The sequence below is a fragment of the Ceratotherium simum genome, chromosome 35 (assembly GCF_057802395.1).
Source record: "Ceratotherium simum simum isolate JZ-2026a chromosome 35, ASM5780239v1, whole genome shotgun sequence".
Taxonomy (NCBI): Eukaryota; Metazoa; Chordata; class Mammalia; order Perissodactyla; family Rhinocerotidae; genus Ceratotherium; species Ceratotherium simum.
Window position 1 is genome coordinate 14,273,840 of NC_141934.1, and position 12,450 is coordinate 14,286,289.

Genomic DNA, 12,450 nt, shown 5'->3' on the forward strand with positions numbered 1-12,450 from the left:
GCTCTTATTTTTAGCCCCTAATTTAGTGATCACAGATCTTTCTCTACCAAGGATCGTGCTTGTTTTTCTCCCATGAGCCTCGTGTCTTGACAATTGATATCTACTTATATGCATTTATTAAGTAATAATGCATTTCCTCACTGTTGTTATTTTAAGCATTTATCTACCTGCTGATCTAAACCTCTGATCAGCATGATCAGCATTAACCTTCTGAGTTGATACAATGTCGCCTAAACACACTTAGGATTTTATTGACCTGTGTGGTCCTATCTTGAGAAATGGCATAATTGTCTTTGGGTTTCAGAAACAGTGAAAAGACTTACAGACAATTCCATCCCAAATACTACCTTTGAAGGCTCCCTAGGGGGGCTCAGGACCCCAGCTTGGGGACTTCTGCCTGGCTTTACTCTACACTGTAGGTACACTTGGATAGGCATTTTCATCCCCAGTCCTCACACCATGAAACGCCATCGCAGGTGTCCGCACTGGAAGGCAGGGATGAAGAAATGCGGGATCCCCAAGCAAACTAGTGTTGGAGGCTGATTGTAACACCGCTTTCCTCTTTGTCCCCTCTCCTTTTTTCTTTCATCTGTCACCATTTTTGGATGACACTGCCAATGCATAGCCATGGTTTTCTTTTTAAACAGCTTTATTGAGATATTCACATACCATATGATTCACCCACTTAAAGTGTCAATGGTTTTTAGTATCCCAGAGATGTGCAAGCACAGTCCATTTTAGAACATTTTCATCACCTCGAAAGGATACCTTGTAGCCATTAGCTATAAGCCGTCTATCTCCTTACCACCTCTGCCCCAGCCCTAAGCAACCACTAATCTACTTTCCGTCTCTATAGATTTCACTATTCTGGACATTTCACACAAAAGGGGGTCATATAATATGTAGACTTTTGTGTCTGGCTTCTTTCACTCAGCATGATGTTTTCAATGTTCATCTGTGTGTCAGTACTTCTTTCCTTTTTATGGCTGAATAATATTCCATTGTATAGATGGACCACATTTTGTTTATCCATTCATCAGTTGATGAGCATTTGGGTTGTTTCCATGTTGGGCTGGCATGAATATTGCAGCTAGGAACATTCATGTAAAGTTTCTGTGTGGACGTATGTTTTCATTTCTTTGGGTGTATTCCTAGGAGTAGATTACTGGGTCATGTGAGAACTCAATGTTTAATTGAGGAACTGCCAGCCTGTTTGCCAACTGTTATTGTTTTGACATACCTCCTTTGCACACCATTCTTGCTCATCAGCTATTTGTCATTCATTCACGCTTATCACCTCCATTTTTCTGAATCTGACTTCTGGTGAAGATGGCAGGAAGTAGCAGCCACTGCCCACCCCAGCCCCCAGACATATGCAAACTTGATGTTCCCATCTTCCTGCCTTTTTTTTTTTTTTAACTTCATACGTCTTTTTTCTAATTTGCTGCTGTCTGAGGCTCATTTGTTCTTTGAATAAATACCAGTGACCGCCTGCTCTATACCAGCGCTGTCCTAGGTGCTGCCGTAACAGCGGAGGGCAGGACAGACCCCCATCCCTGCCCGCATGGAGTTTACTTTCTAGTGGGGGAGACCGGCGATAACAAGGAGATACAGGAGGTGAGGTGCGGATACATTCTTTGGAGGAAAATGAATCCGGGTAAGGAGAAAGAGTGGTGGTTTCTTCTTTAGGTAAGGTGGCCCGAGAGGGTCTCTCCGAGTGAGGCAGGGAGCCATGAGGATATTTGTGGGGACAGCAGTCCAGGCAGGAGAGCCTGGCGGTGGGAAGTGAGCAGGCTCGAGGACCTGCTGGGAGGCCAGCATGGCTGCAGGTCATTGGCCTGGGAAAGAGGCAGGAGAGGTCCATGGGACTGGGCTGGAGATGCCCGAATGTGTGCACCCTGCCTGGCACTGCTTTAACTGTACCAGAGTTGAAAGGGACAGAGTTACTAGTCCCTCCACTCTGTGGGCAATTAAGGCATCTCCCCATTCCCTCTGTGTCTGTCTAGCCCAAATTTGGGCAGCTTTGATGGGATGTGCTAGTGATGGGCATGGACTGGACAGGGCCTGAGGCTGCACTGCATTCCCTGGGGTTGGCATGAATCTGTGCCTTTGTGTATGTGGCTAGATAGAGGGAGGTAGTCGGGGAATAACATGTGACACTTAATGCCTGCCTTAGTCTGTTCAAGCTGCTATAACAAAATACACAGGCTGGGTGGCTTATAAACAACAGAAATGTATTTCTCACAGTTCTGGAGGCTGGAAGTCCAAGGTCAGGGTGCCAGCACAGTCAGGTTCTGGTGAGAACCCTCTCCGGGTTGCAGACTGCCATCTTTTCGTATCCTCACATGGTGGAAAGAGGGCGAGGGATCCCTCTGCAGTCCCTTTTATTAGGGCACTAATCCCAACCATGAGGCCTCCACCCTCATGACCTCCTCACCTCCTGAAGGCCCCACCTCCTAACACCATCACCTTGGGGGTCAGGACTGCAACATATGAATTTGGGAGGACACAAAGATTCAGTCCATTGCGATGCCTTTAATGGACTTGCTCGTAAAGTGTAGTCCCAGGAAAAGAAACATGTTTTTAACAGTTTAAAATTTGATTTTAAAATAACGCAAACCATATAATGACTATGCTAAGGGAAAGAAGCATAATAGGAATGCCATGGCTAACATTTTTTGAAGTCTTAGACGGTGCCAAATACTTTCCGTGGATTATCTCATTTCAAGCTCATGATGACCCCATTTATGCTGGAATCAGGTTCTTAATCAGCACTGAGGTTCAAATTACTGTGGAAAAACCCGTCACTTGCCAACCATATTCCTGTGCTGGACCACATTTGTTTATCCGTTCGTTTGTTCATTGATGGACATTTGGGTTGTTTCCACCTCTTGCCTATTATGAATAATGACGCTGTGAACATTCGTGTATAAGCTTTTTCATGGACATATGTTTCCTGTCTCTTGCATACAAACCTAGGAGTGGAACTGAGTTGTCTGATGATGTCATTGTTCTATGACGACAGGCCAAACCTCCCACCCTATTAAGTTTCTCTCTTTTTTTGTTTCTTGCCAAGTGTATATTGTTGAATTCAAGGCAATTGGTGGGATGAGTCTCCTACAGTATGCTGAGTGGCTGGCATACCACAGCAGAGAGGAGCTGGCCCCTGGGGGGCTAGTGTATTGTCCACGGCTTTCTAGATGTTCCTCTCCTTTCTCTCTAGGTACAAGTCTTTGTGCCCAGACACCTGGCCACACTGGCAGGGGCCTCCAGCAGAGGGCGTCGAGCGGCTGATCAAGTACATCGGCTACAAACCCGAGGAGTACAAGTTAGGGAGGTAGGTGGCAGGGAAATGGCCGTCAGAATGTTTTGGGCATTGATCTGTATCCACCTAGAGCCTGAGAAGTAATTTTTCAGGAATTTACACAGATTTACAAGCAGATACGTCTATCCACTCAATTTAAACGCAGCTCTGTAAAGAAAAAACTCTCCTGTGTGTCTCCTCTCCTCTTAATACTTGCCTCACGCTCAGAACCCTCCACACTCTCACCCCAGCTGGAGGGTCCTACAATGTAACTCAGTTCTGACACTGTCCGCCTGGAGACAGCATCAGATCCCACAGGTTAAGGGCTCAGTCCCACAAGACTGCCCCCTCCCCGCCACTGGCCACTTCAGATGCCAGTTGCAAATCCAAGTTGTCACCTGTGCTTCTGACTGACCAGCTATAAATTGGAGGTTCCCACGACCCGCTCCTTAGGTTCGATTAATTTGCTAGAGCAGCTCACAGAACTCAGAGAAACATTTTACTTACTGGATTGCCTGTTTATTACAAGAGGATATAACTTGGGAACAACCAGATGGAAGAGATGGATAGGGCACGGTATGTGGGAAGGGGCACGGAGCTCCCGTGCCCTCTTCAGGCACCCCCAGAAAATCTCCAAACTACATCCTTTTTGGGTTTTTATAGAGGCTTCATTACGTAGGCATGATTGATAAAATCATTGACCATTGGTTATCAATTCAACCTCCAGCCCTTCTCCCCTCCCCGGAAGTGGGGCTGCAAGTTCCAACCCTCTAATCTCAAGATGGGTTCCCCTGGCAACCAGCTCGCACCCTCGGGTTATCTAGGGGCTTTTCAAACATCACCTCATTAGCATAAACCCAGGTGTGGTGTGGTTGAAAGGGGTTTGTTCTGAATAACAAAAGACCCATTTCACCTCTATCACTTTGAAGCTATTTCAGGAACAAAAACTAAAATTCATATCAAAAGATGTCCCTATTGCTCTAATCACAGGAAATTACAAGGGTTTTGGGAGCTGTGAGACAGGAACTGACAGAGACCAAATATATATTCCTTATTACAAATCACAATATCACAAGCTCTAAATGGTTAGAAGGGCAATATTGCTGCCTATGGGAGGAGATTAAGTTATAAAGGAGCCCTGTGTTCTAAACCTGACTGGGGGCTGGGATGAGCCTCTTTGCAAAATGAGGAGGGAACTAGGGTGGAGCCCCTAACTCTTGTCTGCTTGAGTTTATTATTATTTTTTTTTTTGAGGAGGATTGGCCCTGTGCTAACATCTATTGCCAATCCTCCTCTTTTTCTTCTTTTCTCCAGTATATAGTTGTGTCTCATAGTTGTAGAGTTGTAGCTCTGCTATATGGGACACCACCACAGCATGGCTTGATGCGCGGTGAGTAGGTCCGTGCCCAGGATCCAAACCAGTGAACCCTGGGCCACAGAAGCAGAATACGTGAACTTGACCGCTGCGCCACCAGGCCGGCCCCACTTGAGCCTTCCCTGTTCGAATCTACGCAGGACCTCCCAGAGGGGATATTAGGACTTAGATGACGTAGAAGCTCCTCTGGAACCCTGCGTGTCATTGCTGCAGAGTCGTCGTCCTCCGTGAGCAAGACACGTACATGTTGAACGCTGTGAGGCAGGACCCGGGAAGATTTTAGTCTATTCCATTAGTCATTGTGGTCAGGGGTGATTTGGTTGCAAGGATCGTGCCCCAGTATGTAGAGGTGCCATTCCCAGGCCGCAGAGCCCAGCTTCAGGGATGTCTGCCTTGGATTCTGTCAATGGGCTTTCCCTGCCAGCTCCTAATTCTCACACGTAGGTAGCCCTCTGTGGCCACTCTGGCTCCTCCCCATCCTTACACTTCTGTTCTGGGCCCTGCTCCAAGAAGCAGGTACTTTTCCAAGCCAGATCCCTGAGGGGAATCAGGCTTAGCACATCCTCAGGGAGGTCAGAGGTGGTGTCTGTCTCTGGTTCCACAACCTGGGATGCGGAAGTGGGACCACGTGGCGTGATGCACTGCTGCCCCCAGTGGCTGCCCTGGGAAGTTTCCCTCAGAGGGTGGGTGGGTGAGTGGAGCAGGCAATGTGAGATCAGTATTTATAATTTATATATTCTGGCTGATGGGATCGTCTTTTAAACTTAGACCCGTATTCTTTGTCATCATGTTTTAAAGCCCAGGGAAGTAACTTTGGATTAGGATGGTGCCTTAGTTTCCCAGGGCTGCGTAACAAATTACTGCAGATTGGCTGTGCTTCCAACAACTGAAATTGATTCCCTCACTGTTCTGGAGGCTAGAAGTCCAAAATCAAGGTGTCAGCAGGGCCGTGCTCCCTCTGAAGGCTCTGTGGGACGATGCTTCCTTGCCTCTTCTGGCTTCCAGTGGTTCCTGACATTCCTTGGCTTGTCACCATGATGCGGTTCAGGGCAGGTGGCCCCAAGATGTGCCACTCTGGTATTCGGATTATTTCAAGCTGAAGACAATCAAGGCTGAAAGAAACTTTGACCTCTCCTCCCTACTAGCTGCCTAAAAGGATTTAAGATAGAAGGCCTGGCCCCAGGGCAGGCCATCACCATAGATAACTCTGGGTGTGGATAGACTGGGAGGGTCCTTGCTAAGCCCATTCTTATCAAAGTTCTGTTTACCAAACATTTACGTTTGTAAGGGAAATCTCCATTTGTAAAGGTACCTCCCTCTCTGTACCGGGAAGAAGGGGGGATGACCTCATACTCTTGTTTACTGTGCTTTTCTGGTAATCTCCCATAACTGACTCCCCCACCCCCAACATCCTCCTTTGTCTTTAGCTGAAGATAGTAGTTAAGATGAGAACCTCTGCCATTTTGTCAAGTTACTCAGTTTTCCCAGGTCTCTCCCATGTATACATGTTATAAAGCTTTGTTTGATTTTCTCCTGCTATTCAGTCTCATGTCAATTTAACTTGTAGCCCAGCCAGAAGGACCCAGAGTAGGTGTCCCCTTCAGCCACATCACTCCAGTCTCTGCCTCTGTCTTCATATGGCCTTCTTCCCTGTCCCTCTCTTGTGTCTCCTTTTCTGTCTAAGGACACTCATTGGATTTAGGGCCCACCCTAAATTCAGTATGATTTCATCTGGATGCTTACCTTGAGTACATCGGCAAAGACCCTATTTCCAAATAAAATCACATTCTGAGGTTCTGAGTGGATGTAAATTTGGGGGGGGACACTGTTCAAATCAATACAGATGGTATCTGACCGATTAATAATTAAAACATCCTTTTTTTTCACTTCTAGAACCAAAATATTCATTCGTTTCCCCAGAACTCTGTTTGCTACTGAAGATGCCTTTGAATTTAGTAAACATCAATTAGGTATGATTTTTTTTTTTTTCTGCCCTGATTTCAATAGAATGTGAAATGAATTAGCTTAGCCTGGGATACATCTTAAACATGGGTGTTTGATGTAATGTTAGAAGCTTTTGGAAACCAGGAACAAGGTATGGGATTATGATAAGATACAAGTGAATTTGTTACCAGTGCATTGGGTTCTTGTCCCCCAGGAAAGAAATCAAGAGAGACAACAAACGGGAGTAGAAAAGTAAAAGTTTATTAGCTTGTGCCCAAGAGAGGCACAAGGGAGCTGGTGCGGAAAGGAAAGGGGCAGGTGATTGGCTCGTTAGGGAGCAGGATTGTGGGGTTTTATTAGGCAAAGGCTGGGGAGGAGTGCCTTGTCATGGCATGTAGAGGTGGGGTTTTCCTTGCGCCTGCGCTGTTGTTCGACATGCCACTACACGTGATGCATGTATCATTAGCATGCTAGCTCTCCACCCCTGGGTGTGATTTTTACTATGGTAATGGAGCTAGGGTCACCTTCAGTGGACTCCTGGGTGCTAAGGCGCATGCGTAAGCCCGGGAAAGTCCCGAGGCTGTGGAATGTGGATCTTGGTGGTCTCTATCTGATTCTCCTAGCTTGCCAATTGGTTAGGGGCCTTACCTTGTTAGGCCAGGGGCCTTGCAGATGGCCCTGTCTTGTTAGGCTGGTTCCTGTCTCAAACTGATGCCTTAATGAGTGTCTGGAGGGCAGTCATGGATGCACATGGAACCTTGAATGCTGTAGGGCTGCCTCAGTTCTAGTCTAGACCCAACTTCCATGTGCCACACCAGGACCTAAATCCTCGAGAGTCCATCCTGCTTAAATGAAGAGTTAAAAAATTTTCATTTGTTTAAGTATCTGATGTTGGAAGGTACAGCTTCAAAGCCTATATAGCCAGGGTGTTTGTTGTGAATGGCAAATAAGGAAAGTTAGATGAGGGGGAGGCAAAAAATAAAAAATCAAAACTCCTCGGGGGAGAGAGGCTTCTCCTTTGAAATGTAAACTGGTCTGTGGAGAAGGACTCTGCTTGAGGAATCTGGGTGCTTGCCGTGTGCCAGGTGCAGGCTAAGTCCTTTGCACTCATGATCTCATTGTATTCTTAGAACAGACCTATGGAGTGATATCATCTCCGCTGTACTCTCGGTCCCAGACATGTTGATAACTTGCTGGAGGCCACGCAGCTAGTGAGCACCAGAGCTGGGGTTTGAATGTGGGTCTGTCTGGCTTCAGGGCCTGGGCTCCTAGCCACTGTGCTGGGTTGTCTCATTTTCTGACCCCTGCAGCAGTGGGCACCAATCCCTGGGGATCTGGTTAATGGGCAGGTGCTGGCTGCGGGGGCCTGAGCCAGCGTTTCTAACCAGCTCCCAGGGGATGTGATGCTGCTGGTGTGCGGGACCCTCGAGGAGCTGGGCCTGTGGTGGGACCTCAGTCACCGGGTAGAGGGGGTGGACGGAGAATGGAGAAGCTTCAGGGCAAGTGTGTGTGTGGTCCCGCAGCCCTGGGTTCATGCTCCTCCTCTGCCTCACGCCCGGGAAGTGTCTTCACCACCCGAGCCTGCGCGCCCATTTGTAAAATGTGCTGATGCCCGCCTATCTGGGTGGGGGTGAGGATGAAATATAATGCCTCACACGGAACCAGGGGCCAGCAGACCCTCCAGATGGGGGCTCTTACCACTGGCTCTGTTCCTTACTCTGGGAGAAGGAAGGAGGAAGGAAGGAAGGAAGCTCGAGTTACTGGACAGCTTCTGGCAAACAAGCTAATGTAACCGCCCCATTTCTGCCCAGCTGCTTGGCTTCCTCTGTCACTCTACGCTGCGTGCCCTCAGGGCCACTTCTGACATCCCCTCTCAAGGTCACAACCACAAAGATGCACAAATGAAAGCCATTTCACCAAACTTTTGTTCTATTTTAAGTTGCGAGAATCCAAGCCATATACAAAGGCTGCCTAGAAAGGAGAGCATACGTGAAAAAAAAACAAGCAGGTAAGAATTAAACAAACTTCCCAGTGTGCAGTGAGCCAGAACTCTGCAGTTTCCCTCTCATCCACGTGGCTCCTGGAGACACAGGCTCCTTGGCCCATTCTCTCCCCTGCCCATCCTTGAAACCTTGGTGGCCGTGGGGTCCAGTTCTGGGGTCCCTTCTCATTTTTACTCTATTGACTGGAGATTATAACATAGTGGTTTATGTATGTTCCACAGACATGTTTTATTTGATCCACAACATATGCATGTTTAAAGAATATTTTTTTAAAAAGGTTACTAACACCATGAGCCCCTGCCCTCTGTCCTTCCCCAAATCATCTCTCAACACCGCACCCAACACACACACAATTCTTGGAAGTAACCACTCTTCTGAATTTTGTATTTATCATTCCCTTGTTTTTCTCTATAGTTTTACCATTTTTGACCTTAAAAATAAAATAGTCAGTTACTTTACCAGCAAGATAGGTTTATTCGGGAATAGCAGAGGAATTGCAATTCGGGACAAGCCAGCTATAGCAGAAGCCATAGGCAAGTCCAGCAAACAAAGGAGAGGAACATTATTTTATAGAGAAAAGGAAGAAGTTGGGTTGTTTAGAACAAAAGTCCGTTGGTGGAAAGCAAGAGTGATAGTTTCTCATTGGTGAGTTGCCAGAGTAGTCAATTTCAGGAGATGCAATGCACATCTGTTCCTGTTGGGACCTGTAATTGATGAGTCTTTCCTGTTGAAGATTCTTCTGTTGGGGTCTGTAACTGACAGTCCTTCCTGTAATTGACAACCATGGTATTGCATGAGAGCTTCCCCATCTGGTCTCCTGACTCCATTTTAGTGTGGTTTCCCTTTATTAATTTTCATACCATTTATGGATGCATCACTAAATAATATATTTACATGCTGTCCTGTTTTGAACTTAATAAAATTAGACTGTTTGTATTTTTTGTGACATTTTTGCACTCTGAGGGGTAGATTTAGTTATTCATTTTTCATAGCTGCATAGTATTCCACTATATCAGAGGTCAGCAACTTTTTCTTAAAGGGCCAGATAGTAAATATTTTAGACTTGTGGATCATATGGTTTCTGTTGCAGCTACTCAACTGCCATGGTAGCATAAAAGTAGCTTTAGGGAAATACATAAATGAATGGGCATAGCAGTGTTGCAATAAAACTTAATTTACAAAAACAGGCGGTCGGCCGACAGGCTGCAGTTTGCTGACCCCCGTGCTATATGAGTACACCACAATTCAGCCATTCTGTTGATGGACATTAGGGTTGTTTCTAATTGTTTGTTTTTATAACAGAAACAATGCTGCTAAGAGGGATTAAAGAAAAGAATTAAAAAAATCTGAATAACTGAAAAAAATCCGAAAAGCATTTAAAAGTGGGAGAACAAACCAGAAATCCAATTTTTGTGTGTCCCAATTTGTGTATGTATCACAATTTCTAAATATAGACAACTAAATCAAAGTAAACACTGGGTGAGACACGGCAAATGCAGTGGAAAGACTAATCTGTACCATCACAAGGGCCAATCTTGTCCCTCAAAAGACCTTGGGAAACTGACGCCCTCGTGTAATTTCAGGGCTTCACTGAAGCTTCCCAGGCACCCTCTGTGTTCCTCTGTCGCCCTGGTTCAGTTGTCTGTCTGAGCACCCCCAAGTAGGAACTGATGACATTCATCTGATTTTCCATCTCTGGAGCTAGTGGAGTGCGTGGTGGGCATCCAGATGTTTGTGGAGTAGAAGAATGATTCTGAAAAAGCCTTTGGTATTTAAATATGATTGTGCTCACCTTCTAATGCCAGCAGTCACCTCTTTCAGCCATCAAACTTGAAGCCTACTGGCGGGGAGCCCTGGCTCGGAAGGAGGCCAAAAGGAGAAAGTGGGCTGTGCAGATTATCAGAAAGTAAGTTCTTGGGGACGAGGGAGGAGAGGTCCCTAAGTGCTGTTGCGCTGCAGAGAGTGGTCGTGGACTTGGTTGCGTTTCTTGGCTTTGTGTAGAAAGGTAATCTTCCCTTCAGGATGTCAACCCTTAGGCATTCAGTTCCATCTCTTCCTTCTGAGCTCCCTAATTTGATGGTGATCACAACTCAATACATTTATAGGCTCTCTTAGCCCAGTCCAAAAGTCAAAGTTAAATGCCTTCTGATGCCAGGTGGGTAAAGTGAGTGAGTCTCGTGAGCTGGGATAAGACAATAAGGTACGGTGGGGACTGCAGCAAACTGGAAGGATCAGTCCATCTCAGAGGAACAGTCACTACTCCACTTTAGCCAGTGTTGCCATATCTTCTGATTTTTCCAGGAAAACTCGAAATCTGGCTTTTACGTAATACCTCTCAATTTTCTTTGTTGTTGTTGGCAACTAATTAAAGATACTAAAAACAAAACAAAAAACAGTGTGGGTGAAATAGAACATATCTTCGGGGCAGACTTGGCCTGTGGGCTACAGTACTGGCATCTGGCCTACATGACCATCTAAATAATCTCTACCATTTTGGCCTCCTCTGAATCAAACAAAGGGGAGAGAACACAAGTCCCAGTGAAGAAATGGGCCAGAAAACAAACAAAACACTTTCCTGTTTAGGTTCATAGGGGGATTCATCCATCGCAACGAGCCCGTTTGTGCTGACAACGAGGAGTTTATTGTGTTCGTGCGGAAGAATTACATCTTGAATCTTCGGTATCACGTCCCAAAGAACGTCTTGGACAAGAGCTGGCTGACGCCTCCCGGCATTTTGGAAAATGTAAGGACTAAACTGGGACTCGTGTTGCAAGCAGCTCAGGCACTGATGGACTTGTTTGTCCGTGCTGCCTCCCTTGGCCCAAAAGAGCTGCCTTAGCAAAGCACTTCCTTGCAAGGGTGTCGCACAAGAAATTTCACTCCTCTGAATTCGTAATATTCTCATTAGAATTATAAAGTCAATGGAGGTCTGTTTTCATAAGGCACTTTTTTTTTTTTTTTTTTGGTGAGGAAGATTGTTGCTGAGCTAACATCTGTGCTAATCTTCCCCTATTTTGTATGCGGGACGCTGCCACAGCATGGCTGATGAGCGGTGTGTAGGTCTGCACCTGGGATCCAGGCCTGCAAACCCTGGGCCACCGAAGCGGAGCACATGAACTTAAGCACTACGCCACTGGGCTAGCCCCCATAAAGCACTTTTGAGTGGTTCCTATGCTTGACGTAGCCTTCCAACGGGTTTAGTGACTGTAACCCAGAACAGCGTTTCTCAAAAGATGGTCCCAGGACCCTCTGTGTCTGAAGTGCAGACTCAGGGCCACTGTAAGATTCCTGAGCCCCAACTGGGCATCTCCAGGAATCTCGTTTTAGCCAGGTCCTCAGGTGACTCAAACACACTCAAGTTTAAGAACCATTAGTTTAGCAGCAGCGAAAAGTTAGCGCACGACTGGAAGATCAGCTGCTTTCTTTGACTGTAAAATATTAATGCTGCACTTCAAATCAAACTGACTTCAACCGTGCTTTCAAAGCTTCTATTTTGGTGGCCACAGCCCAAGACAGGATGAGAGTGAGGCAGGTGGAAAAGAAGTGTGTTCTCCACACAGGCATCGGATCTGCTCAGGAAAATGTGCACGAGGAACCTGGTCCGGAAGTACTGCCGCGGGATCACAGCCGAGAGGAGAGCACTGGTAGGGACGTGGTGCACGTGCGGGTGGTGGGATGGTGGAGGGGCGGGTGCCGCGCTACAGTTGGACGAGGAGCATCAGCAGTCCTCACCCACCATTTCCCCTGTAAGCCAAGGGTCATGCTAGGCCCATGCCTCGTACACGTGCTGAGGATTAAACACCCGTAGACCACTTAGCACAGAG

The 12,450-nt window shown here is 46.6% G+C and overlaps 1 protein-coding gene across 1 annotated transcript in view; it reads left to right on the forward strand.

Moving 5' to 3' along the window:
* The window catches only part of MYO1H (myosin IH), a 50,592-nt gene that overhangs the window by 32,264 nt on the left and 5,878 nt on the right, over positions 1–12,450 (forward strand). The window contains exons 19-24 of the mRNA XM_014787042.2: positions 3,224–3,337; positions 6,573–6,649; positions 8,563–8,631; positions 10,448–10,532; positions 11,210–11,369; positions 12,187–12,270. Of these exons, the coding sequence (XP_014642528.2) occupies positions 3,224–3,337; positions 6,573–6,649; positions 8,563–8,631; positions 10,448–10,532; positions 11,210–11,369; positions 12,187–12,270 (589 nt within the window). The remainder of the gene's footprint in view (positions 1–3,223; positions 3,338–6,572; positions 6,650–8,562; positions 8,632–10,447; positions 10,533–11,209; positions 11,370–12,186; positions 12,271–12,450) is intronic.